Source organism: Rhinichthys klamathensis, unplaced genomic scaffold (assembly GCF_029890125.1).
Source record: "Rhinichthys klamathensis goyatoka isolate OS25496 unplaced genomic scaffold, OSU_Roscu_1.1 h1tg000210l_1, whole genome shotgun sequence".
Classification (NCBI taxonomy): domain Eukaryota; kingdom Metazoa; phylum Chordata; class Actinopteri; order Cypriniformes; family Leuciscidae; genus Rhinichthys; species Rhinichthys klamathensis.
In genome coordinates, this window is record NW_026606735.1 from 3,367,419 (window position 1) to 3,395,165 (window position 27,747).

Genomic DNA, 27,747 nt, shown 5'->3' on the forward strand with positions numbered 1-27,747 from the left:
ATACACACACACACACACACACTCGTATTTACACCTACGGACAATTTTTAGCGTCTCCAAACTTCTCCTATTTACCTCAATGTTTTTGGACTGTGGGGAAAAAAAGAAGCGCCCGGAGAAAAAGAAGGGCTTCATGGCTTCAGAGAATGAGATCAAGACATATACACAGGACAGGCCTGACTCAAGCCTGCATCCTATAGAAGCATCGCATCATAATTACATTTTGTTTGATTGATGTTTCATTTAAGTATAACTAAATCTCTGAAGTTTTTAAATGTGCACAAAGTACTCTATTCCTCTTTAAAAAGTTTTACACATAAATGAATGAATAGAAGATTTGAAAATGAAAATATGTTTAAGTTGTGCGCAAGTTTGCGGTGTGATACGAGAGACACCCAGTGACCCATTCAGATGAGTGTTTTAGCACTGTATGATGAGGAATATTAGGAAATATCAGATCAATGAATGCCACAACAGTCAGAATACAAAAACGGTATAAGACAAATCACAAATATCTGCTGCCCCTTTGCTTCACAACTCAGGATAGTCACTTGTGAAGTAAATATAAATATAATATACTTTTTTTTCCAGAATAGTTTTTAGCCTTGTTGAATATAGAGACATTATCCTGAATTGCCCTTTTTGTGGATCAGATTAATCTCCAATCTGACAATTTGGAATCATGTGGCAGAGTTTCATTTCCTAGTTTTGTTCTCTCTGTAGACATTTTTAATAATTAATTGAAATGTCTGATGAGCTCAAAGACTTGTTTGTGGCTGCATGATAAAACAGTGTTTACTCTACGTAGCTTGTGTCTTCACAATCATAGCAGGGTAAAGAAGAAATGTCTCACACAAGGCAGGAGACAAAAAAAAAAAAAAACTCTTGGCATGAGGCAGGAGATGTTTGACTTAATGTGCTTTAATAGCAACTTTGATGGATGCAAACTGGCAATTCAAATGCATAATTGGAATTTCCTGACTGCAAAACGAAATGTGTGGCAATGTGGCTGCAATAGGCTGTTTTTGGTAACAATAACTTTGTATTTGGTATAACTCATTTAACAAAATGGAGTTCATTTATCAAGCTTTTCAGAATCTTTCTTCTTAGTTGTGTCCGCCTCACAGATCAGATGTTAGTAATTCTCTTGAAGAATGATGAGGAATATTTCTGAGAGGCCTATATGTTTAACTAAACAGGACACTGTATATGGAAAATAGGCTAGATAAGTCATGTAGTTTTTCTGACGGTTAGTTACCGCTCTCCTGCACGGTGAAACAAATACTGTATATCAGTGAGAGTTCCACATGAGACTGCAGCATCATCTATTTTGTGAAATATTTTTTGGCTTTGAAATGGTGAACTTTGTTCAGTAGTGGCAAGAAAAGGAATTCTCATGCAGCAAAGTTTTACCCGAGTCCTTAAGGAAAAGGGGTGAACACTTTGAAGTATTCAAAGTATTCACTATCCAAAGACTATTCCTTATGCTGTTTAAAATGGAGTTCTTTGCTGACTTTTAAAACATTCCTTGCAAATCCAGATTTGTTTTTATACAGTTAAAAGCTTGCAAGCAAAACCATTTTTTACTAATTTTCTGAATTTTGTTTCATTAGAATTGTATGGCATTTTCCAGAGGACACCAAGCATGAAGAGGTTAATGCTCTGCCTTTCTTATTTTTATTTAATCTCTTGGGCCCAGCAGTTCATTTTTGTTCTATAGAGGACTTTATCCATACATTTCTCTGAGTCCACACGTCACTGTTTTTGAACATCCTGGGCTTTCCGAGAAATAGGCTACTAAATTTAGCAGTTTGTCCATGACAGCGTCCTTTGGGTTTTTAGAAATATCTGACAATATCAGAAACATCACCAATGTATGAAAAGAGGTACAGGATTAATTTTCAAATAAACAGCAAAACATTCAGTCAGGGCATAATTTACTTTAAAAAACAACAACTATACAACTATAAAAATACAAATCTTCTATAAACGTACTTTAGGAAAAGGAAAGGAAAAGCTAGATTCTTTACATTCTAGACATTCTTGCTTGTATTTTAATTAATGCTGTCTAAAGAGTAGGGCTGATGTAAAATAAAAAGGAAATTGATTTCATGTTTCTTATGTTAAAAAACTGCTCAAATATGTTTCATGGGTAACAATTTGTCCCATCATGCATCTCTGCAAAATAACGTTTTTAACCACGAGCGCAACACATGGGGAACCGAATCGGTTCTTCTGAATGGCAATTTTCAATGAACCACTGAAGTAAATTGACGTGACGTGAAGGCCAATTATGCATAGCATAGGCCTCCATGGAATTTGTCCTCTGCACTTAACCCATACACGTTAGGGCACACACACTAGGAGCAGTGAATTGTGAACATCACACACCCGGAGCAGTGGTCAGCATAACTGCGGCGTCCGATTCGCTGCTCAAGTGGTCGCGTCCTGCCAGTATAAAGAATTCGTGAATCATGAATTGTTTTGACTGAACCGTTTAAAAGAATCGCGAATCGGGCAACATTACTGAATCAGTATTTGTTCAATTGAATCAGTTCATTCTACCCGGCTTTCTGGAGAGAACAGTTGGTTCATTGTCTCACAATAAAAAAATCGAAATATTGTCAGGTAAAGTTACATTTACACCACTTGTACGATTTTATGCACGCATCAACCTGGTTTGTTTATGAAAATTATCGAGTATAATTGCTTTTTTTTTGTATTGCGTTCGTCATTCTGTCGAATAATCAGCTCAATTTTACTTCGCGCACTGTAATGTAAGTATTAGCCTTTACGGTCGACAAAATGCCAAAAAAGTACCATATTTACGTAGGTAATTTTATCTTCCTCTAAAAATCTAAAGTGTCATTTAGGCTACTTGAATTTGCTAATCAAATTTTATAAGTGAAATAATATCAGCTGTTGTTTTAGATCCTGTCAGGCTGACACGTGCTCATGTCGACTTGGGTAACGACGAACGTTGACTCGGTGTTTGCACAAAATACATTATTCTCGATTGCAACCATTGAACTTATGTATTGGATGTACTAAAGCATGTCTCTGTTGTGCCATGTTTCTATCTTGCACAATGTCTCATTAATGGATTATTTGTTGCATATTGTTTAATTAACTCATCATGCAAATGTATTAAGAATTGCTTATAAATCAGTGGAGATTTTCTAATATGATTTAATGCCTAAGAGGTCTGCTGTGCTTTGACAATGTTTTAGATAGACATGTCAAGAAACCTCCATTGATTTATGTGCTTTGTTTTTGTCAGTTGCATTGAAGTGCAACAGGTAGAAATGGATCCAAAACGACCACCCTTTCCTGGTCCCCCAGGGGCCACCCGCCTACCATGGCTGCAGCAGGCAGAAGATCAGGGTCAACTGCCAGACCAGCCCCAAATGGGGCGAGCCAGAGGTCTTGTCCTGCCTAAAGACGAACCTCTCCCTGGACGAGGTAGAGCCCTAAGTGTACCTGGAGAATCGCCTGTGCGATTTGGCAGAGGAGTAACCCAATCTGTAAGTGAGCCTCTGGTGGGCATGGGTAGAGGAGTGCAATTACCGATGGAAGAGGGAGGTTTTGGGCGAGGCCGAGGATTTTTGCTGCCCACTCCTGAGCCCACTTTTGGGATAGGTAGAGGGGGTGCTGTGGGACCAGTGCCTACCCGCGACGTTGAAAGATCAGATGTGCAGGAAAAGATGCCTGAGCTGCAAGCAGAGGCGGCTCCAATGATTACCAAGGTAAGTGGTGGGCATAGTTAGGGGGCTGCAAAATTTGTGGGATTTTTTTTTTCTTTTCTTTGATAAAAATTGCTATTATGAGTTAAAATGCAATTAAAACAATTCTAGGTTTGCTGTGCTTGTTTTTAGGATTGCACAATTTGCCCAGTGCATTTTGTGATTATATATCACTAATAAAAATATATAAAATAAAACAAAATAAATAATGTGTCTAGACACAATAATGTGTCTGGTCACTTTCATCATAAAATAAAAACATTGAATATGGCTTGTTTGTAGGGCCACACAATTAGGCCAAAAGTTTGTGATTTATATATCAATATGGTTATTAATTTTATTATTAATTACTAAATAAAAGCAAAATACTATTGTAAAATTTCAGTGTAAAATAAGTACTTTTATTTTACATCACAAGTGTATTTATGGCTAACTTTTATGTTGACAGAAAACTGCAGGGAGCCCTTAAAGGACAAGTTCGGTATTTTACACTTAAAGCCCTGGTTTAAGATCATTTCTGATGAAATAGAACGGTTAAGATTGAAATTTAGACGCATGCTTTTTCTCAAGTTTTTTCATAAGCGCTTCCCATTACAAGTTTGGGAAGATGGTTGCTGCATGTTGCATTCCCAAATCCCAAATTTGATAATTGCAGTGCACTAAGCCATATCGCAAATTCTGTTTTATTTTGATTAATGGCTACTTAAAAAAAAAAAAAAAGTAAATTAACATTTGTCACAAAAAAAAGTAAAGGAAATGGCTGTTTATTGTTATATATCTTCAAGATAAACACATTTGATTTGGTAATAGATTTATGCATTAGGTCTCAGGTTTGGATTTCTTTTAGGTTGATGCTCCTGGGACAGGGTCATCGCTGGTGTCCATGTTCAGGGGCCTGGGAATTGAGCCAGGAAAGACCTGGGGCAGAGGGACAGCACCTATTGGTATGTGAGAGAACAGAGAGAAACGTTTTATTTTTGTTTCATTGTGTGTCTTAATATTTTCAGAAGTGACTTTTAAATGAAAAGTTCACCCAAAAAAGTCCTGTCATCATTAACTCACCCTCTTTCTGCTTGAACCTAGTTTGACCTTATTTTTTTCATGGAATACAAAATGAAATGTTTAGAAGAATGTAAAAGCTGTTCTTGTCCATGCAGTAAGATAAGAGTCCCTCTGCAGATCCGACAATGACAAAAAGCACCATAAAAGTAATCCATATACATTTAATATGTAGCTGATGCAGACATCCAACCTGCACCCTCCATTAGCCACCTAACACCGGTTCGTTCATTCAATCGTATTGGTGTGTTGAAAGTGAATGTGATGGAAAAAAGAGGCGAGGGTCTCTACAAAAACTTCATAAGACGCATTTGAAACGGCTGTGGAGCTGAAGACGACAACTCCCATGATTCCACACTCATTCACGGTGTCAAGCTACGCCTTTGTAATTGTTTTGAATAAGCGACCTCTAGCTGTGAAAATGACATACTGTGCCTTTGGTTTAGGTCACTTATTTTGGCCCGAAACCAAAAATAACTTTCGCCGAAAATGTTAGGTAGCCGAAATTTTGGTGCATCTCTAATAATAATAATAATAAATGTTGTCTTGAGCACCAAATCAGCATATTAGAATGAATTCTGAAGGATCATGTGACAGACTGGATTAATGGCTGCTGAAAACATTTTAAAATGTATTAAAATAGAAAGCAGTTATTTTAAATTGTATTCATAATTCACAGTATTACTGTTTTTTCTGTGGTTTTTGATCAAATAAATTCAGCCTTGGTGAGCATAAGATACTTCTTTTACTTACTGAGATGCAGCATTTGTTTTGTTTTTTAATATGCATGCTGGCACCATAAGGAGCAGGGCCTATACTGTACATTATAAATGCAATGCATCTTTCTGTATATTGTATTTAATCAAACTCATACCTGTTTCATTATTCATGTCAGGGCTAGGTTGATTGGAGTGGGCATTAAATTGTGCTCCATCATTCTTGTATCCTTGGCAACACGAACAAAGTTAAATAGTCACCACTTAGACTTGTGAATTACTGCTCAAGACAGCAGGAAGGTCAAGTAGTTAATAATGAAAACAAACTTAATCTGCAATGTAAATACAAATGATGAAAGTAAGCCCATTAATCTTGTATTTAAGAGCTTTTTTCTTTGTAAGGATTTAAATAGTGCTTGAAATAGTCCTTGGCTTCTGTATCTTTCCGTACCTTTCTACGTTTTCGCCTTGCGCACAACTCTTGGGGAGCCGCTGCTTTTTTCGGGCTGCACTTCACAGCAGACTGACTGGCTTAAAAAAAAAATTTTTCAATGCAAACATGACATTTTAAGATGAGGCTTCCAACCTTTGGCACTATAATACCCTATGGCTCATCACAGTGTTTCTTATGTTCATAATGCAACGGTTCTGGAATTAAACAAGCTGTCTTAACCAAGATCTTCCAATCAGCAGATCTTCCCACTTGATTTTTCTGACAGTGGATGTCAGATATCAATATGTCAGTACCAAAAAAAAGGAGACTAAAACAATTCAGAAACTAGGGTAATTAAACTTGGGTTTATTCATGTATTCACAGTTCATGTTGAATATCCTTATTGTAAGATGGCAGATGCTGAAAACACTACAAGCATCACACATGCTTGAGGATGTGAAGTAGATTATATTTATTTTTAGTTGCAGTCTTTTTGCGGTTTAATATTCACAGAAACTAGTCCACATCACGCTTTAAGTGCACAACCCTATATTTGATTGATCAAAATATTACCAAATTAATTGACATTCTGCGTTATACAGTAAATTCCATTTTTATGAATGGATTGTGAGATTCCATCCTCGTTTTATCCATCACAAAAATCATGTTTTTTTATGTGTATCATCTCCTACAGTTTAGTTAACGAAGAAGCAGGCTTGTTGTGTGTGAGTATAATTCTATTCTTTGTCTGTATTGAATGTTTTCTCTGTCCTTAATCAGGTAGGGGTGCAGCGGGTGATTTTGGGGCAGATGTCGAGCCCAAGCCGAGCATAATTGGGCCAGCTCCTGTGACTCCAGAAAGAGGAGACGCTTTCTTAGAAGAATCCATCAGGTGATGTTCTCCAGCATTACCCAGGATTGTTGTTTCTTGCTTTTTTTCTTAGTCCAGTTTCTTTCTCGCTAAATTTTTATTTGTACATGGATAACATTAATTAATAGTTCACCTGTTCTCTTTCATGTCATTTCAATCCTGCATGACTTTTTCTTGGAAGTTGGAAGATTGGGGAAGATTGTAAGTGAATAAGAACTCAAATTTGGGTCTGTTCATCACACAAAGCTGTCTTATGGCTTCAGACAAGTTAAGCCATATGGATTACCTGTATGATAATTTAATGGGATTTATGTTTGTCTTTTTGGAGCTTATAATTTTGCTTCATTGAGGAAAGAAAGTCATATGGTTTGGAACGACATGAGGATGAATAAATGCAAGATTTTTTATTATCCCTTTAAAATATGAATATTGAAATGATGTATCAAAATGCTGGTCACTTGAGTTTCACTTTGTGCATTTCCAGTTTCCTGGGCAGAGGATTTGTTGGTGTTGGCAGAGCAGCATTGCCTCATATGGGTGTAGGTCGTGGACCGATTGGCCCATCAGGCCCTATGTCTCCCATTGCTGCCCCTTTCTCTTTGGCGTCTGCTGCCTCCATCTCTGAAGAAGCTCCGATTGTTCCAGGAACACCCCCTAAAGTTGAAGTGAAAATTGAGACAGTGAAGTATGAATTCTTTCAGTCACCTCTGATTGTAATTTTGGATCATTTCTAGCAAGTAAATACGTTGTTTGTAATTTGCAGTATATACAACATTCAAAGGTTTGGGTCAGTAAGATATAAATTTTTTAAAGAAATTAATACTTTTATTTAGCAAGGATGCATTAAATTGATCAAAAGGGAGAGTTGTAATGATACAAAATATTTATATTTGAAATAAATACAAATGTTAATTTGTACAATCTAGGGCTGCACGATACTGGGAAAATATGCGATGTTGTTGAGTATTGCGATAACGATATTTCTTGCGATATAAAATTTCCCTAGAGAAATGCTATTTTTATTAAGCTTTTAAAAAAAAAATTTTTTATATAATGATCATACTAAAATAAACAGGTAGGCTAAAAGATATTAGAAGGAGTTACACTTGCACTTTGATTAATGGTTGTCTGTGCCTCTGTTATTGTTACTTGGCATTTCATTAGCAGTTTTGGTAGATGTGGGGTTACACTTTTTGAAATCTTCATATAGCTTCCTGAGGTTGCGTTTCAGATGACTGGAGATTAGTTTCCTCTCGACGTGGCCACAATTTTTCCGCACGACTTGTGACAGAAGTGACACCGTCACTTATGTTTCCATATCGCGTTTTATGCGCGTGCAAATTCGTTATTGCAAATGCATGCGCGCGGCAAGCACGCTCAAAATGGAAGCACGTTTTTCCATGTGTCATCTCAACTTTTCAGAATGTCGCAAGCTCGCCGCAGGTCATGTCACAAAAACCAATGATCAGCTTCGACCTTTCCGTAACAACACCGAAAGCTCTGCCCGAACAGCTGATCATAGTTGTACAGGGTGGGTTTTTATTTCTCATCTCCATTAATATATCTCGAAGTAAAGCTAATACAAGGGCTAGAAATCAATTAATCTTTGGCTGATACTTATTTGTCATCATGGAAAGCGCTCAGTGCAGTTCATGGTAGCATAGCAACGACAGACGCAAGCGCTTGTGGAAAGGAGGAGATAGCGGCGCGCTTCCAGGCGTTTTTAAACGCGATATGTGAACGGCCCCTTACACAGTACCTGCATTTGTGACACTTCTTCTCTATTGAAGGCAAAATATTGCCATATTTCAGACGTACAGTTCTTTTTAGGCACAGGTTCTTCGCTGTTGTCATTTTCCTCACTTGTTTCTACTCCCGCCATTAGTTTTTATTTTCCACTCTCTGCTCTGAGCCACTATGTTCCCCTTTGGGCCCGATCTAGCCAATAGCAATAGCACCTACTGGGGAGGCGGGTGTAAAGATAGTAAGGCCCCATTTGATTGGTCGAATTTGGATAAACAACCCATGCATGCACGCAACACACAAATGCTTGGCACATAAAATACATGTAATTTATCGCACCTCTCTGTGATACGGATATCGCATATACTATTATCGCGATAACAATCATTTTTCGATATATCGTGCAGCCCTAGTACAATCTATTCATCAAACAATCCACAAAAATATTAACTGTTATTAAGACTTATAATAAAAATAGAGTATGTTAGTTTTACATTATATATATTCTAGCTGAATTGTGACAATTCTGCCTAATTCGCAAATTAATCGCTTGATTGGTGCAGTTCTTTACAACAAATCAATCCAACCAGTTGGTACAAGCTCATGTGTCTCTTCTACAATGTGTTCTTCAGGGAGCCTCTGCATAAAATAGGAACCAAAGGCAGTCCTGTATCCATCGGATCAAACTACATTCCCATCTGCTGCAAAAACGATGCTGTGTTTCAGTACCATGTTACATTTACGTGAGTCTTAAAGACACCCTGTGGTTATAATCAAGTTTTTAATGTTGTTTGTTTATATGTCTATGTGGTGTTTTAATATGCTTTCATACAAACCATGAGCAAATTCTTCAGTTAACACCATTCCTGAGTATTTTCTCCTTGCTCCTTGGTACAAATGCAGTGTACCAAAGACGGTCTCAAAAATGTGGTTTGAAGCCGCTACTGTTTCCTACCATCACAAACATATAACCAATTTCGTTAACTTGTGGGGCGGGGCTTTTCATTAGGATGCTGATGTCCGACTCTGTTTAAATAACGATAGATAAAATGCATTACATTTCTACGACCTTGTAGACGAATTCTCTCTCCATCTACTTCTAAATGTTTCCAATTTAAAAATATATGGCTGAATTAAATCAATATTCCCTCTTGCCATTGTTCAGCGTTTACTACAGTTAACAGTGTATCAGGTAGTCCGAGCTGGTGTGACGAGGGTTGGGTACCGTTCACATTTTCACATCACTCAGAGCGGCTCTGGAAATGCGTTCATGTTCTCATATAGTGAGACTGCAGAGGCTGAAAAACACTGCGAGCGTCACACGTGCTTCAGTGTGTGTGTGGTAAATGAAACCTCATGTCTGCACCACTCATTCACACAGAGACACGCAGAACATTTAAATTTAAATAGTCTTAGTCTCGCGCCCAGATGTGTTCTCAGGTACCGAAATTTGGCACCGATTGATTAAATGTGAATCGTTACTCGGTAATAGCGCCATAATTCGGTCGGTGCCCTTGAAAGTACAGAGATCGGTACCTAACTTAATGATTTAGTGGAGGCGGGGACCAATTTGCATATTAATGGCTCTGCATGTACTATATAAAAAACATTTAAATGTATTATTTTGATGATCAAAAATTTGTTTTAAAGGATAAAATTATTGACTGGAGGGGTCTTTAAAAATTGTTTCAAAACATTGTTTGTGCCCACAGGTTCTCATATATAGTTACAGAAAAATGTTGTGCACACTGTTCTCAGTGCTGTTTTAAGTTCTCAGCCCATTTCTTGAAACGGTTTTACACAAAGATCTGAATTCTACTTTTGACAAATGTTTAAAATGATGTACATTCAATTTAGATAAAGTCTTCAGCCTTGCCTAATGTTGTCATATCTGACATATGTAGTGATTCAGATGGTGGTCCCTCCATATGGTGGCTACCATATTGAAGTCCCATGACCAGAGGACAAAAGGGTTTTTTTTTGTACCAGATTTTTTTAAACAAGCTCACATCACTGACACAGTAGGACACTTATAATTGACCCCATTGGAAACATAAACACTAGGGGTGTAACGGTACATGTATTCGTATTGAACCGTTTCGGTACGAGGCTTCCGGTTCGGTGCGCATACAAACCGAACGATTCATTGGACCATTTTTCCTGCCGACAAAATTCGCGCTGGCGCGATCACCACAACGTTGCGCAACATCAAATGGCAAGCGTAATGATAGCGGAACGAAACTGCGCTACTCCTTATATTGTGCTTCACGGATCGTTTATAAGTTCGGACCAGCAACATCTGTGCAGCGCGAGCCGATCTCGATCAAGCGACACTGTCACTACACAGCGCTAAGAGATCCAGTGAAGAAAACATTTGAATTCGCCACTGAAGTAATAACATCGCTGCGAGATCTAGTGAGAAGCATTCACATTTCTCCATAATTAACCGTTGATCTCTATTAGATCAAACAGCGCTGACGTGGACACCAGGAGAAACATTGTGCCGTGAATGAACTAGTAATACTTTACGTCCACAGACCAGCAACATTCACCATGGATTTAATATAGTAACACTAACTGTAACCAGTTTGGCTGGAATAGTGAAATGCTTTCAAGTACTTCACACATCTTTTTCCAGCACTTCAAAACTCAAATATTATATAAATAAATATATGAAGAGTTCAGATGCAAAAGCCTATAAATGCCATTTGAAATTTTCTTCTAGAATGATCATTTTTATGAAGCTTGTATATTTAAGTTCAGTAATTTCACTCAAATGACAATTAATAGGTAATCTTCATTGCCATTTAAGTGAAATTACTGAACTTAAATATACAAGCTTGATAAAAATGATCATTCTAGAAGAAAATTTCAAATGGCTTTGCATCTGAACTCTTCATATATTTAAATGTTATTTTTAATGTGATGATGACCAAAACATTATTTGTTCATCCTTCAAAGATGACACCCATTTATAGACCTGAAAGTTTCAAGATGTAGGAAAACTCACACTTATTTAAAAAATATTTTTTCTTTTAACAAATAGGAAATTCTCTGGCATTTCTTACTTTTTGCTGTATCGAAAACGTACCGAACCGTGACTTAAAAACCGAGGTACGTACCGAACCGTGATTTTTGTGTACCGTTACACCCCTAATAAACACAAACTTCAGAAGTTACTTCGACCAGTTTTCAGAGCTAATGCTGTCTAATATTGACTGTTCCAGATCAGTAATGGCCAGCAAACAATGAAGATGCATTAGTGCACCTTTAAACATGGGTTTTTCATGTGCATTATTTAAAGGAAACAAGTTGTTTGCCCCTGCCTGTCAGAATAAAGTAGACATTTTAGTTCATGGCCTATATTGTGACCATTATTGATTGAATAATTATGATTAGCAGCATTTCCTTTAGAACACATGATTAATGAAGTGAATGATCGGCTATTGAATTTCAGCCCGAACATTGAGTCTATCGGTATGCGCTTCGGTATGATGAAGGAACATCGGCCTACCACGGGAGAGGTGGTGGCTTTTGACGGATCTATCCTCTATCTGCCAAAACGTCTTGAAGAGGTTTGTATGCTTTGTATGTTGTTATTTTCCACTTTAAACATTCCTCATTTCCCAAGTTTACTTTGGCTTTGCTGTGTGACAGGTTGTTCATCTTAAAGCTGAGAGAAAAACCGACAATCAGGAGATCGACATCAAGATCCAGTTGACAAAGATTCTGCCTCCCAGCTCTGACCTGTGTATCCCATTCTACAACGTGGTTCTAAGGAGGTGTGTATTCTCTTCTATCTGTATAGTATCATGATTTTCAAGACACTACGGGAGTAAACCTGTTAGCCAGCACCCCCACTTTTGAAAAATCCCCAGAAATGGCATACCCAAACTAAAACAGATACAGTTCATGAACCCTTTGCACTAAAAGCACAAGTATGGTCTCATTTGAAAGCTGACACTTGGCAGTTTATTGTAAATTTAGAATTAATTATTGTCATAATGATATTTTTTTTTATAAATGGCTTCAAAGTTTTTAAAAGTTATTAGAAATGTATTTTTATGAAATATCTTCATAAAAATAATATTGAAGTATGCATTGTATCAATCTAGAAATGCACTGCAGCTAAAGCCACATGTCTGACCATATTATATTTAAAATCTGAAGATAAGTCTAAAACTCTGAATGTAATTAAATGTTTTTAAAAATCATGTAATATGACTTTATTTTGATTAGACTCTAAAATGCAAACTGATGTTTATTGTAATCATCTTAGGATCCATTCAGTCTATTGTTTTGTGGTGCAAATGAGCCCCATTCAGTCTCAGTCTCCCCTGCACACATTCACACATCTCCGGCCTGGTTATGGCTCTAAATATGGTTTTTTTTTTTCTTCATTATAATTACTAACGGCTGGCTATTCACGCTGTTTCAATCCCTAATTTCTTTTTTCAAAGTTCTCACTTCACATTTGAAACTGTATCAAATGCCCTTCTTAAAAAAAAGAAACATTTCATTAAGCATTCCTATTTAAAAATTTTCATAAAAATAATCGCTTGGTGGCAGGCGCATCTGAGGGCTAGGTAGCATGTTAGCTTAGCACACCATCAATACATGAGAATTTGTGAAATTAAAACCATGTTTTTGCTCCAAACTTATTTTACAATGCAAGTCGAGTGTTTTAAATAACCTTCTGTGATAAACCTTCTTCGGATAAAATTTTTTGACAGAAAATATATTATTTATAGTATTCTGCACAATGATAAAGTCTATATTGATTAGCATTACATTATAAATATAATTTATTATTATAAAAATACCTTACATGGCTCGAAGAACACAGATAAATCATATATTGTTGCAATTATAGTGGGGAGAACAAGTATTTGATACACCTTTTTTTCTCTACAAAGCATGTAGAAGTCTGTAATTTTTATCATATGTACTCTTCAACTGTGAGTGACGGAATCTAAAACAAAAATCCAGAAAATCACATTGTATGATTTTTAAGTAATTCATTTGCATTTTATTGCATGACATAAGTATTTGATACATCAGAAAAGCAGACCTTAATATTTGGTACAGAAACCTTTGTTTGCAATTACAGAGATCATACGTTTCCTGTAGTTCTTGACCAGGTTTGCACACACTGCAGAAGGGGTTTTGGCCCACTCCTCCATACAGACCTTCTCCAGATCCTTCCGGTTTCGGGGCTGTCGCTGGGCAATACGGACTTTCAGCTCCCCCCAAAGATTTTCCATTGGGTTCAGGTCTGGAGACTGGCTAGGCCACTCCAGGACCTTGAGATGCTTCTTACGGATCCACTCCTTAGTTGTCCTGGCTGTGTGTTTCGGGTCATTGTCATGCTGGAAGACCCAGCCACAACCCATCTTCAATTTTCTCTTACTGAGGGAAGGAGGTTGTTGGCCAAGATCTCGTGATACATGGCCCCATCCATCCTCCCCTCAATACGGTGCAGTCGTCCTGTCCCCTTTGCAGAAAAGCATCCCCAAAGAATGATGTTTCCATCTCCATGCTTCACGGTTGGGATGGTGTTCTTGGAGTTGTACTCATCCTTCTTCTTCTTCCTCCAAACACGGCGAGTGGAGTTTAGATCAAAAAGCTCTATTTTTGTCTCATCAGACCACATGACCTTCTCCCATTCCTCCTCTGGATCATCCAGATGGTCATTGGCAAACTTCAGACGGGCCTGGACATGCGCTGGCTTGGATTTTAATCCATGATTGCGTAGTGTGTTACTAATGTTTTTTTTTGGAGACTGTGGTCCCAGCTCTCTTCAGGTCATTGACCAGGTCCTGCCGTGTAGTTCTGGGCTGATCCCTTACCTTCCTCATGATCATTGATGCCCCACGAGGTGAGATCTTGCATGGAGCCCCAGACCGAGGGAGATTGACCGTCATCTTGAACTTCTTCCATTTTCTAATGATTGCGCCAACTGTTGTTGCCTTCTCACCAAGCTACTTGCCTATTGTCCTGTAGCCCATCCCAGCCTTGTGCAGGTCTACAATTTTATGCCTGATGTCCTTACACAGCTCTCTGGTCTTGGCCATTGTGGAGAGGTTGGAGTCTGTTTGATTAAGTATGTGGACAGGTGTCTTTTATACAGGTAACGGGTTCAAACAGGTGCAGTTAATACAGGTAATGAGTGGAGAACAGGAGGGCTTCTTAAAGAGAAACTAACAGGTCTGTGAGAGCCGGAATTCTTACTGGTTGGTAGGTGATCAAATACTTGTCATGCAATAAAATGCAAATTAATTACTTAAAAATCATACATTGTGATTTTATGTGATTTTCGTCACTCGCAGTTGAGGAGTACCTATGATAAAAAAAATACAGACTTTTACATGCTTTGTAAGTGGGAAAACCTGCAAAATCGGCAGTGTATCAAGTACTTGTTCTCCCCACTGTATGTTTATTGTCTCCAAAACGTCTTTATCTGCATGTTACCGCGATCTCTAGAAGCTGTGTTTATGTCAGGGACTCACATGTTATGGCTCTTCTTCATGTGTTCCATATATGGACTAAATGTGCACAAGGCGCCCTCAGGCTGCCAGTATGGATTGAGAAAACAGTACATCTGAGTATCCAGCACTCATAATGATTACACCGGCACATTTGGGTATAAATTCAATAAATATTATTCCTCTCTATAGAAATCTGACGTAAACCTATGAGAATCTATCAGTTCTGCAAATTTTTGAGCTAAAAACACGGAGGGACGTTGTTTTGTCAAGCACTCTCATGACGACAGCACAGGAGGTTTTTTTCTGAATGGGAGCGGCTGACGCTCATAATTCATATTAAAGGTATCATTTTTTTATTACATAACTCCTGACACAAATTAAGACATAACTGTCACTATAAGTTTCTCAGAATAAAATAGTTGTCAAATACTGAAACTTGAGTCTTTTATCTTTTTAATGATGAATAGTTTGTCAAGGTAATAACATTATTCTAATAGTAACTTTAAACTATTTAAACAAAGAACGATTAATTGCGTCCTCGTGAAGCTTAACAGGTTAAATGTGTTTTTGAGTTGTTTTCCCTGTTTTGCTCTTTCGTGGTTTGGAATATCCTCTTTTGAGATAATACAATTTCTCTCTTTTATTAATGTATGACCTCACTAATGGTTTGAAACGAGAGTCTGATGTTGTATGTAGACATAATGTAATGTTCACAATGCAAAGTGAACCTTCCCTGGTTCATTTATGCAAACTGAGCTGCAAAAACAGGTGAGGTTGTGACATCAGAACCATGAGAAAAATAGTTTGCCTCAAATGAAATTGTCGATATGTCAAGGTTAGCCACTTATAACAGAGGTCTTTTACACTACCGTTCAAAAGTTTGGGGTCGTCAAGATTTTTTTGATGTTTTTGAAAGAAGTCTTAAGGCCTGTTCACACCGGGACGAATTTCGCGCGCGTTATTCGCCGACGTTTAACGCCTCGTGACTAAACAAAGGGCGCCAATGTGAGTGTTCACACCAACGCGTAAAACGCCACGCGTAAAAGCGTCATTTTTTTAAAAACGCCTCGGGTTCGTTTTTTTGGTTTGACGCGCCGCGTCAAAAACTATCCGACCAATGAGATTGGCGCTTTTGCTCACGTGTCTGGAGCTTCTGAAGTTACAGTAAAACACAACTTGGGGGCGCTCAAACACAAAACGGTCTTGCCGAGCACACATACGTAATGGCGAAGAAGATATACAGCGTCTACACTCTGCCGGGAAGAAATAAGACGAGGAAGATGTATGGCTAGATGAGTAGAGCTGCTGGTCTTGTTGGTGTCTTTATAAAGAGACACCAACGACAATAAAGAACCATATAACAAACGCGACAAACTTGCTCTCTTCTTCTGAGTGACAAGCGAGTGTCAGAAGCGTAGTTGCGCAGCGCCACTTTGTGGACCGGGGTATTTCTGTTTTACATTAAGCGCCATCTAATGTCAGGGAATGAATTTGCGTGTTCACTCGGCTCATCTTCAGCGAAAATCGCTTGGGTGTGAACACAAAAAACGCGTTGAAAAACGCTGACGAATAACGCGAGCCGATATTCGTCCCGGTGTGTACAGGCCTTTATGCTCACAAATACTGAAATAATCATACGTGTGCACCATTAAAACTACACAGTAATTGAAAGACAAAATAGCATTAACCCTCTGGGGTCTGAGGTGTTTGCGGGGTCCTTGAGATGTTTTGGCATGCTCTGACATTTCTGCTTTTTTCAGTTGCTTATAAACATATTAATGGCACAGGTGAAAGTACACTCTATATAGCACACACAGGGCTACCATAATATGTGAGCAACATGTATGTACATGTTTGTATTTTTGAGAGAATATTGTTTATGCGTGGTTATTGAAAAAACTAAAAAATAAAGTTTCTAATATAAGGCCACAAATAACATACTAAATATCTGTCCACAAGACTTTTGACTAGTGGATGTTGTCGCCTAGAGTTTTTGCTTCAAATTGATCTGAAAATCATTCTGCCTAATCATTCACATAAAACAATAGATTGTTTTAAATTGTGAAAAACATTTTTTTGTTTGCAAAGGCAATATGCGGATGGGCGGAACGGCCCAACCCCCTCATGAATAATTAGGCAGTTCTCACCTGAGCAAACTGCATACTAATGAGCCTTTCATTCAGGGGTGTCACACAAGAAAGAATGCAAGGACAATGTGTGTATAAATATTTATTTATTTATATATATACACACATATACACTACCGTTCAAAAGTTTGGGGTCAGTGAGAATTTTATTTTTATTTTTTTGGAGGAAAGAAATCAATACTTTTATTTATCAAGGAATAATTAATTTGATCGAAAGTGAAAGTAAATACATTTATAATGTTACAAAAGTCTTTTGAACTTCCTATTCATCAAAGAATCCTAAAAAAAAAAAAAAAACTGTTCAACTGACAGACCAACAACTGTTTCAACATTGATAATAATAATAAATGTTTCTTGAGCATCAAATCCTCATATTATACTGATTTGTGAAGGATCATTTGACACTGAAGACACTGACACTGGTGATGCTGAAAATTCAGCTTTGATCACAGGAATAAATTACACTTTACTATATATTCACACAGAAAACAGCTGATTTACACTGGAATAATATTTAATACTATAACTGATTTTTGTTGTATTTTTAATCAAATAAGCGCAGCCATGGTTAGCAGAAGAGAATTCTTTTAAAAGTATTTAAAATCGTACCGACCCCAAACTTTTGAACGGTAGTGTATATATATATATATATACAAACAATCAAAATATAAATGAAAGCCAAAAGCACATTTTTAGTCACACCTTTTAGCCATCCACATACCATTTTTAGCCATCCACCGCGGTAAAAATAAACCAGTCGCATTTCAGTCGTTCAAGTCGTTCGCGAAATGACCGCCAGGTGGCGCAAAGGGACATTTAGCAAAACGTAAGTGGGGCTAATGTCTGTAGCCTAAGGATGAAATACTACAAGTTATGGTAATTTCCAAATAAGCCTACAACAAACATTTATAGCCTACTCCGTAATTGTTGGTCATACAGATAAGATATAATGTTTTAAAACTGTAAAAGGCTAAAGTATAGGCCTACACTCACAGGCTAAAGACAAAACGTTTTCTCGCTCATGTCAGAAACAGACGTTTGGGTATTTTTCAGTGAGAAAATTCATAGCCGAGCGGTAGAACTTACGTTCATCATCAAGATGACACGGGTTCAAATCCCGCACAAACATGGTCTGTTGTAAGTTTTAGATTTATTTAGATTTGTCTAGCTCTAAAACTCTGTTACACCATACAGTTTTTTTGCTTATATTTATAAAATACAATTATCATGCATTTCCATTTTACACTAAGGAACAAAATAGTATCCAACAGAACGACTTTGCATCTGTATAATAATAGGCTACCAATCGTAATTTCAAAAGCAGTTCTGTAAAAAATAAATTATATAGCCTATATATATATATATATATATATACATACTATATATATTTTTTTTTTTCAGGGCTGCCAACTCTCACGCATTGAGCGTGAGACTCACGCAATTGACCCAAATCTCACGCTCTCACGCCACACCCCCGATTTCTCACGCTGAAGTGTCAACCCGGTCGGTCAAATTCCTAAAAGATATAGTTTATCTATAGATCTACCTGTTGAGCCACTCGTGATCGACTAGTTATACCGCAAATTAGTTAAAATATCCCGTAATCTATCTAGAGCGAGCGTGCATGCGAGACAGATATTGTGCCCCAAACCATGCGCGCGCATGGCAGAGAGGTCTGTTCCCTACAACCTAGAGTTTTTAAAAACATGGTTTTAAGTAAAGTGTGATTTGCCAGGGGGGACTGGGATTTCCTTCTCGTCTAAACATCCCTGCTTCTGCTGAATTATTTTAATCCCCACACCCCTCCCTCCACAGCTAATCAATGCTATAGGCTACTTCACCAATATCAAATATATAAAATAGAGATATGCAACAGGCACGTTTAAACGACAAACAATAAAATCAAAACCAGCGTTTCAGTTGTTCATTAGTTCCAGTGGCCCTAATGCATGCACGGCTTTTCAAAATTTCACAAAGCGTGTTGAGATTATTTTGAATGAAATATTGAAGTTTATAATTAAGTGTTTTGGCACACCACGCCGAGTGGCCCTATGCATTTTTCTAAAGTCGGGTTTTATTCTGGCATGGTGAGTTAGTGTTCGACAAACACGGCGGCGCGTTCATTTAGATTAATTTATTTCTCTCATTATTACAGCTAAAATAACTTAATAGGCGACTCCGTAATTTTTTGGTCATACAGATAAGAGTAGAGTAGCTTACATCGTTCAAAACTGTAAACTTGTATTCATATTAGGCTAACGACAAAAACAGTATATCTGTCGTCTCTGTCTCCGGGAACTGCGCGTCACAAAAATGAACCGAAAGCCACTTCAGCTCAGTCACGATAAGAAATCGGCTATGTCTAAAGCCTTTAAATGTCTAAATATTTAGGCTAATAAATGTTATCTGATTATGTAGGCTAATCCATATGAAAACGAGAGGTACAGAGGATCTACTCAAACATGTAATGTAAGCGCTTCCCAATGAGAAAATGACAAGACAAGGGTGAAAATCTCGCTCTAATTAAATGTAGGCTAAATCGCCCTGAATTAAAATGTAAAAACAGATCAAATAATGTATTTGTCGAAATGTTGCGATATTGTTTCATTTAAGTTCATAATTATTCTATAAATGTTATTTAATTTAGCAGCATTACCACGAAGCACCGTGTTTCGATATTTATTTGAATAATACAAAAAATAAAAACTTAATTCACAAATTGCATGCCTGGTTGTAAGGATCCAAAGATCCCTGTAGACTTTAATATTGAGTTGAACATTTTGTTCATGACAACAAATTAACATGCGTTTTTTCAGATTATATTTAGTTTTGCTTGGAAAAAGCTGGCCCAAACCAGTTTTATTTCATCAATTATTGAAATAATGAAATATTTAGTAATAAACTTTTATGACAGAAATATCACTAGGCTACATGTAACTTAAATCATTTAATTCCTTCATTATCAACACTGTCTAGAATAGCGATTTAAGTGTGAATTGCGACTTCTCTTTGTGTTAAGTCAGCCTCAGACTCCGATAGCATGGGGGGTTGGAGGGACAGTTGCTGGACAAAGGTGTTAATGTTCCTCTTTCATATGGAGAGTGTCGGATAGCCAGCCTGATGAGCAGGCAAAATTATTGTAAGGATAAATCTGTGTCTAAATGTAGGCCCCATATCTTATTAAATTATAAATATTGTAGTTTATTTATTGTAGCCTATTTAAAGTTTTTTTCACACATAATTTCAATTGAAGTTATTGTAAGGTGAATTCAACAAGGCATGCTGTGTCTTTGAAGCTACAATTAAAGGCTAAATCATTTTTTCGTGATTTGTATGGCTGACACGCAGCGACATATACAGTATTATCAGCTGTATGATGTGTTTTTACCCTGAAATTTTTAATTTCGAGAGAGACCCGGCGCGCGCAGCGAGGGAGACTAAATAAACTTAAAAAGAGATCCAGCGCGAGAGAGGCAAAGAGAAACGCATGTTTTTAATTTAATTATGTTTCTTTGGACAATTTTCGTTTTGTACTGTTTTAATTGTTTAATTTAGCTGTAATTTCTTTGGCAATACAAATTTAAAATGTCGCAAGAATAAGATTAGCCTAGTGTTTCTTATTTTGCATGCAAAAGAAATAAACTCTAAACCCGATGCAACCCTGTTTTAAATAAAAAAAACTGTCCCGACACTTTATTTAAACCTTGAAATGTTCGAACTTGGTTTCAAACTTAAGTAATTTTAGTGTTCTTTTACATTACACAATAATTTAGCAGACTAAAGACGAGCTTCTTCATTTTCATTTTCTGATGCAATCGGCTGACAATCTTCCTTCATCAGTTTTTGTCGTTTGTGCAGCGGCTGTGGTTCTACAGGAATGTAGCAAATTTATGTTGTAATGATAATTAAACAAAACTCTTGACTTTAAATAAGTAAACAGTTATAAACAGTTACTTATTTAAGCATCAAGGTGGTAAAATATAAACGCTGTAGGACAACATCGGTTAACAACATGTATGCTACATTGAGATTCGATCTCGGCTCGATTGAAGCTCCTCGAAGCTCGTGTTGTTGCGTTGATCACTGAGCTATACCGTCTGTACGCTGTTAAAGTTGTAAAGCCTAATTGATGTAGCCTAAATGTTTTTATTGCAATGTTTTATGTTGAAATGTTTTCATTATTTATTCAATTACATTTCAGTAGCCTAATTTCATTATTGTGATTATGAATTATTTTAACTACGTTTCACTTGTTGAATTCATCTGCTAGCAGCTTTCAATCGCTCTGAATCAGCCGCGGTGCGGTAGCAGATTACGCATTAGAGAGAATAAACCGGAATAAACGAACACTTTTCAGAGTCTATGATTGTAGCGCCTCTTAGCGGTAAAAGGCAGCAAATACACCACACATTTTACCGCCGCGGTGGAACGGCTGATGTGGGCATTGTCATGGCTTGCCTCGACATTTGCGTTTGAATAGCGCGCGTCCTCCGTGGGCGTGTCAGATTAACGCGTAATGAAGTGTAATGAGCTGGGAAAAAAAATACTGACAGCACTCTCTTTTCATACAGATTGCATAAACTGAGAATATTTGTTTTTTATATAAATTACTTCATTTAAAAGAAGAGAATTCAAGCTTCATAAAGAAAAATCTCTCGTGCCTGTGTGACAAGTAATCGCGGAGTTACAGTTAATCTTAGGACGCATTTCAGAATGGACTTCACTGACAGAGAGAACGCAGAACTCGCATCATGTTTGTTTATCTTTATTTGGTGAAAAGCACAACACTTTGTTTTTATTGTGAGTATCCACAAAAAAAAAAGAAACTTAACAGGATCTAATGATGTATCACACTTATATGTAAGATCAAAATCAACCGAGTATTTTGAGTCTCTTTTGCACTGATAAGAAAAAAAGCGAGACAATCGCCCGGCGCGATAGCCGACCCCAGGGGGTTAAAAAAGTCAAACTTGAATAGCCCGGCCTCTGAGAGAATGCAAGATCTCTCTGTGTTTTCACTAGGCATAATTATTCCATCTCTGTTACAGAGAGAACTCTTCTCTTGTAAGACAAAACCCTTAGCAGTCATATCACTCAGTGGATTCCCTCGTGTGTTGTCCTGGAGTCTCTGCACTGGGCCTGTCTGAAGTCAACCATGTTTGAAATCTACAATTAGCTGCGGTCTCGGTGGGGACTGAACACCCTTTGCTCTTGATAGCCAGGAGTGAAAACATGCTCCTGAGAGACCGCTCGCCTGCGCCTGCCTCACTCCATTTCCCTCCACTGCGTCTTTTAAAGTTCAGACATGGGATCATCAGACAAGCAATTTTGGAAAATTAAATAAGTATAATCGCATTACGGCCCGCGTGATGTAGCAGCCCGATGAGAAATGAAGACTATGGCTTCCGTTCCATGTTAAACCAAAATTATAGGTTCAATACAAGTTAAACTCATTCTACAGCACAACAATTTATTTGTCTTCGAAAGGCCAAAAGGTTACAGTGAGGTATTTACAATAGACAATTATTGTGTCAATTTTTGGAGTGTTTAATGGCATAGAAAATTATTGGGCCAATTTTTGGAGTGTTTAATGGCTAGGGGTGGGAATCTCTAGGCACCTCACAATTCGATTTGATTACGATTCAGAGGGCTGTGATGCTAAATCGATTATCGAGGCATTTTTTTTTGTGTGTGACTATTTGGTACTTTTAAGGAAAAGTATTTATAATGACCCATAAAGAATTTACTTCCAATATCTTGTATTAATAAAACAAATGGAAGTGATTTGGCAAGTCAACTGTAAGGTTACATTTGCCAGCATATGTCCCAACATTGCAAAGAACCAACAGGAAAAGAAAAGTGTGCCTATACTAGCAGCATACTTGTAGTAAATTAATACAAACTTCAGCATATTCTGAATCTTTTACATAAAATAATAGACTTATAACCAACATCCTCCTGTTATGTGCAATTGAGCAATACAAAAAAAAAAAGAAATCACAAGAATAAAATCACAAACATCTTTCATACAAAAATATAGAATTATGGACCAGCAGCTCTCATACAAAAATAATGCGTGTGGACTTGCGCATATTCAGAAAAATTAGTGACATACAAAGCTGCCCAATAAATGATAAAGAGTCTAAGACTTATGACTTGAAATTGTTGCTGTATACCACAATCAAAAACAGCTTATACAAAAAAATTACATGATCACCTGCAGAGAGCAGAGTCAAAATGTAACTTTTTGTGACTGGCATTGCACTTATACACACTGTGACTGTGGAGGGCAGTACAGTAAATCTACGTGTAACATACGTATAACAGATATTTTTCTCAGATTCTCATACAAAAATACAAAATGGGCCACAATGAAATTATGCAAATTTTCCATACGTTAGTTTTTAACTCAGAGGGATTTTGTATTTCGTGCTCAGCCATCATGCGTCTCTGTTATGTGCATGCCACAGACTGTCCGGGCGCTGCACTTCCGCGCTTCATAGTTCCGCCTTTTACGTTCCGTCAATATTCAATATTAGAAAATATAGATATTTTTAGAAAATCGATTTTTGACATTTGTGAATTGATTCAGAATCGTCCACGTCCGCATCGCTATGCATCTAAGAATCTATTTTTTTCCCCACCCCTATTAATGGCACAAGTGATACTTGTGATTTTATAAATGATCGTACATTTATGTTTTTGTTTTAGCTGTAAAGTTGTTTAAATTGTTATTTTTGCAGCGTTACAGTTTTCACATGTTAGGTTGTCATAACAACAAAGTTGTAAAATCGTATGTAACTATAAAATATATATAATAATTCAATAATATAATGACAATTTGAATGTGAACATGATCACCCCCTTCATGTAAATTAGATCATCATAATTAAGTTTTATCGCAAAAAAATCTCAAAGGCTGCCTACCAATAACCATTTGATAATTTATGGCCATTATTAAAGTAAATATTCAGTAATGTATTGAGAAACGCTGCCAGTGTGAAAACACAACGTGAGCCTGCTGTTGTAGTTAAGCTGTTCGCTTGCGCACCACATGAGCAAGCGTTGTGAAACAGGCCGTATCGTTGAGCCCTGTGGATTATTGCTCCACTTTTTCTGTGCTTATGAGACAAGTCGGAGCTACAATGTCTTGTTGACAGTCAGCTCTGACATCTCTCACTTTCCTCTCATTCTTTCTCTCCCGCTCCAGGGTGATGAAAATACTGGGGCTGAAACTAGTGGGCAGGAACCATTACGACCCCAACGCTGTTGTGGTTCTCGGCAAACACAGGTATTTTGCACCAACCTGATTGTCCTCGATTACATTCCAACTTAAATTGCTGTGCTCCACATTGTTTGGTTTCACCCTGAATAAATCTAGACTTAAGCTTCGGTATTTTTCCACCTGCCTTATGATTACCAGACACATGTGAATCGTATCAGCACCACTTAAAATAATGGTTTGCATTCTGATTCTCTGTTCAGGGTCCTGGTGAGTGTTTGTTCCTAACTGTGTTTGTGAATGTGTGTCTGTCAGGCTTCAGGTGTGGCCTGGATACTCCACCAGTATCAAGCACACTGATGGTGGCCTCTACCTCATTGTGGACGTCTCACATAAGGTGCTGCGAAACGACTCTGTGCTGGATATCATGTGAGTTTGATCAGTGTAATCACTCATTCAGACATGTCCACATGTGTAAAGCCATTACCGTTTTGTCAGTTCCATACTTTGTTCTACCAAAATACTAATATTCAACGTTTTATGATTAAAACATTGTTCTTGCATTTGTAACTGCAGTTTAAATGCATTCATGTCCCCACTGAGCTGCATTAGAATACATCTAAATGCAGCCCTATTGTGTCTTATTATTCTAATTGAATTTGAAATTTTAATTTGACACAAAAGATGATGCATACATTTAATTAGGTTACAAAAATGTAAAGGTAAAAATTCCCATAAAAGGTTAAAATCAATTTACAGATTATGAAGAATATCATAAACTTCAGGAGTCAGCTGTCCACGGCAGTCCTAAACCTGCCAAGATACCAACACAATAAATGCACTAAGCACAATATAAATATCTGATCTAAATATCGTTATCGATAAAATCCTAGAAAATATCGATATATAATATTTTTTGTCAATATCGCACACCCATACTTGTACAGTTTTTCTAACAGTGCTGTTAGAATTTATTTATTGTGTGTTGTACTTTTAACTACTCTATTTATGCCAGTGGATAGCATTTGATGCTGACATGGAATAAAAAATTAAAATATATAATTGTATAAAAAATTATAAAATTTCATTAAAAATAATAATAATAAATTGTCCTGCGTTAGTGTTGTCAAAAATATCGATATTTCGATAAATATCGATACTGAAATATCTGAACGGTACCAATACTAATTTATCGATAAGTATCGATACTAGCCGAGCAGTCACTTTCACTTCTCTCAAAAGGCGCGTTGACAAACACCACACGTGACGCACTCGTCTCATTCGCTCTGGTTAAATAGCAAAAGTGAAGTGAATGGAAAGATGGCGAGGGCGGCGCCCCCGCGACCGGCTTTGGTTGGTTGATAAAGAACACCGCGAGCGGGCATGTCGGAGAATAGCGCGGACACGCGCAAAAAACACACCGCGAGCGGGCATGTCGGAGTCGGAGAATAGCGTGGACACGCGCTACACACCGCGAGCGGGCATGTCGGAGAATAGCGCGGACACGAGCTACACACCGCGAGTAGGAGAATAGCGCGGACACGAGCTACACACCAGAAACGGGCATTTCGGAGAATAGCGCGGACACGCGAGCGGGCTGCGGGCACCCAACAGATTGTTTGACTATCAATAATCCCTCACATCACTCATTTTTTAAAATTATTGTATAGGTGAAAACAGACTTAAGGAACAGCCTCCAGGGGTAGGCTACTATTTAGCATTATATGCTCAGCATCAGAGGTGTTTGTTGTTTGGACAGACCTGCCCCCACTGCTAAAAAAAATCCTCAAGGAAACACTGTAACTCTTCCCATTTGAACTTTTCTGAAACATTAACCAAGATGGCCTAGTATTGTTGTTGATAAGAGTCTGTGTTGTCTCGTTTTAATTCTTAAAGTTAACATAATCTGACTAGGGCTGTCAATCTTCCTCTATAATACTATTCGAATTCCATTCCTTATTTTATTTAATATTCGAATAATATTCGAATATTAAATGTTCAAATTCATCCTATTATTAATATTTACGACATTACTCAGGCTTATGGATCGCCAATGCCACTATAGCATGTGGTTGTTGTTACACGTTCTGTCCACTAGAGGGATATCTAACATTACAATAAACATTTTATTCGTGCTGAATATGGTTGCAGCGCTACCGATGGTTTTCGGCTAATATCTCCGCTAAAACACCACCAAAAATTCTGAAACTTATATCGTTCTTTTCAGTTCGACTAGACGGTTCCAACGAGTTTGGTGCTCGCCGAATCCGTTGAGTTTTCACCGAGATATTTGCGCTTCACGGGCGTTTTTTACGTTGTTAAACATTTACCATTTTTGACAGTATTGTTATGATGATACAGCGTGGATAACGTGCACAATTGTGTTCCGATTCAAAAACGTTATTGTTCATCAGACGAAACAAAAGCATTTCATTTTCACATGTGTGTAAGCCACGGTGGCGAGAAAGGCAAGATTGCATGTAAAAAAATAATGAATGGGAATAGCAGCAGGCTTCACTCAATGATTAAACTTAAACTTTAAGAATGCTGGCCTGATGATTAGAATATATAACGTTAAACAGGAAAGAGGCCGCACTATGCATAAATTGTTTTATTTGCACAACAAGGCACGCGCCGAAACGCGTTTGTGCAAATAAAACAATTTATGCATAGTCGGCCTCTTTCCTGTTTATATATATAAAAAAATTAAAATATACATAAAAAAAACAATATTCGAATAGTAACTTCAGCATTCGAATAGTATTGATTTTTAAAATATTCGAATTATATTCGAATTTCGGAATTCGTTCCAACAGCCCTAAATCTGACTGAGGAATCTTAGACAAGTAAATATTGTAACTTTGGTCAAATGTAAATTAACTGGTAATTTAACTTTATTCAAAAATTATTATTTAGTTCTGCAATTTTCCTTCATTAGCGATTATCATCAATTTGATTACACAGATATTAATTAAACTAAACAGCTAGACAATGGCATCTTTGAATTCAATAATGACATGCCTTTAACTGAAAATTGAATGTTTAATCTTATTATTATACATTACTGACTCTCTATCCTCCAATTTGATACTGTTAAGTGCTTTTTTGTTACAGTATATTTTAATCTTTGATAACAGTAGGTAATAAAAATACATCATGTTAGCTCTGGTCCAATTAAAAAATATAAACAAATAGAACTCAGGACATTTTTGTTCATGTAAAATATACCTCATTGTCATGTTCTAGACTTGTTATATTTAGCTTTAAATTAAAAAAATACCTCCTTAATATTGTGGCAGTTTTTTCTCCGTGGTATCGAAAATGG

General features: G+C 37.2%; 1 protein-coding gene across 1 annotated transcript in view; it reads left to right on the plus strand.

The window, feature by feature from the left end:
• Window positions 1–2,540: 2,540 nt before the first annotated feature.
• Window positions 2,541–27,747, plus strand: part of piwil2 (piwi-like RNA-mediated gene silencing 2) — a 37,845-nt gene continuing 12,638 nt past the window's right edge. The window contains exons 1-10 of the mRNA XM_056263921.1: window positions 2,541–2,628; window positions 3,281–3,746; window positions 4,591–4,687; window positions 6,732–6,843; window positions 7,307–7,507; window positions 9,198–9,308; window positions 12,023–12,140; window positions 12,223–12,347; window positions 24,411–24,491; window positions 24,738–24,851. Of these exons, the coding sequence (XP_056119896.1) occupies window positions 3,306–3,746; window positions 4,591–4,687; window positions 6,732–6,843; window positions 7,307–7,507; window positions 9,198–9,308; window positions 12,023–12,140; window positions 12,223–12,347; window positions 24,411–24,491; window positions 24,738–24,851 (1,400 nt within the window). The 5' untranslated portion in view covers window positions 2,541–2,628; window positions 3,281–3,305. The remainder of the gene's footprint in view (window positions 2,629–3,280; window positions 3,747–4,590; window positions 4,688–6,731; window positions 6,844–7,306; window positions 7,508–9,197; window positions 9,309–12,022; window positions 12,141–12,222; window positions 12,348–24,410; window positions 24,492–24,737; window positions 24,852–27,747) is intronic.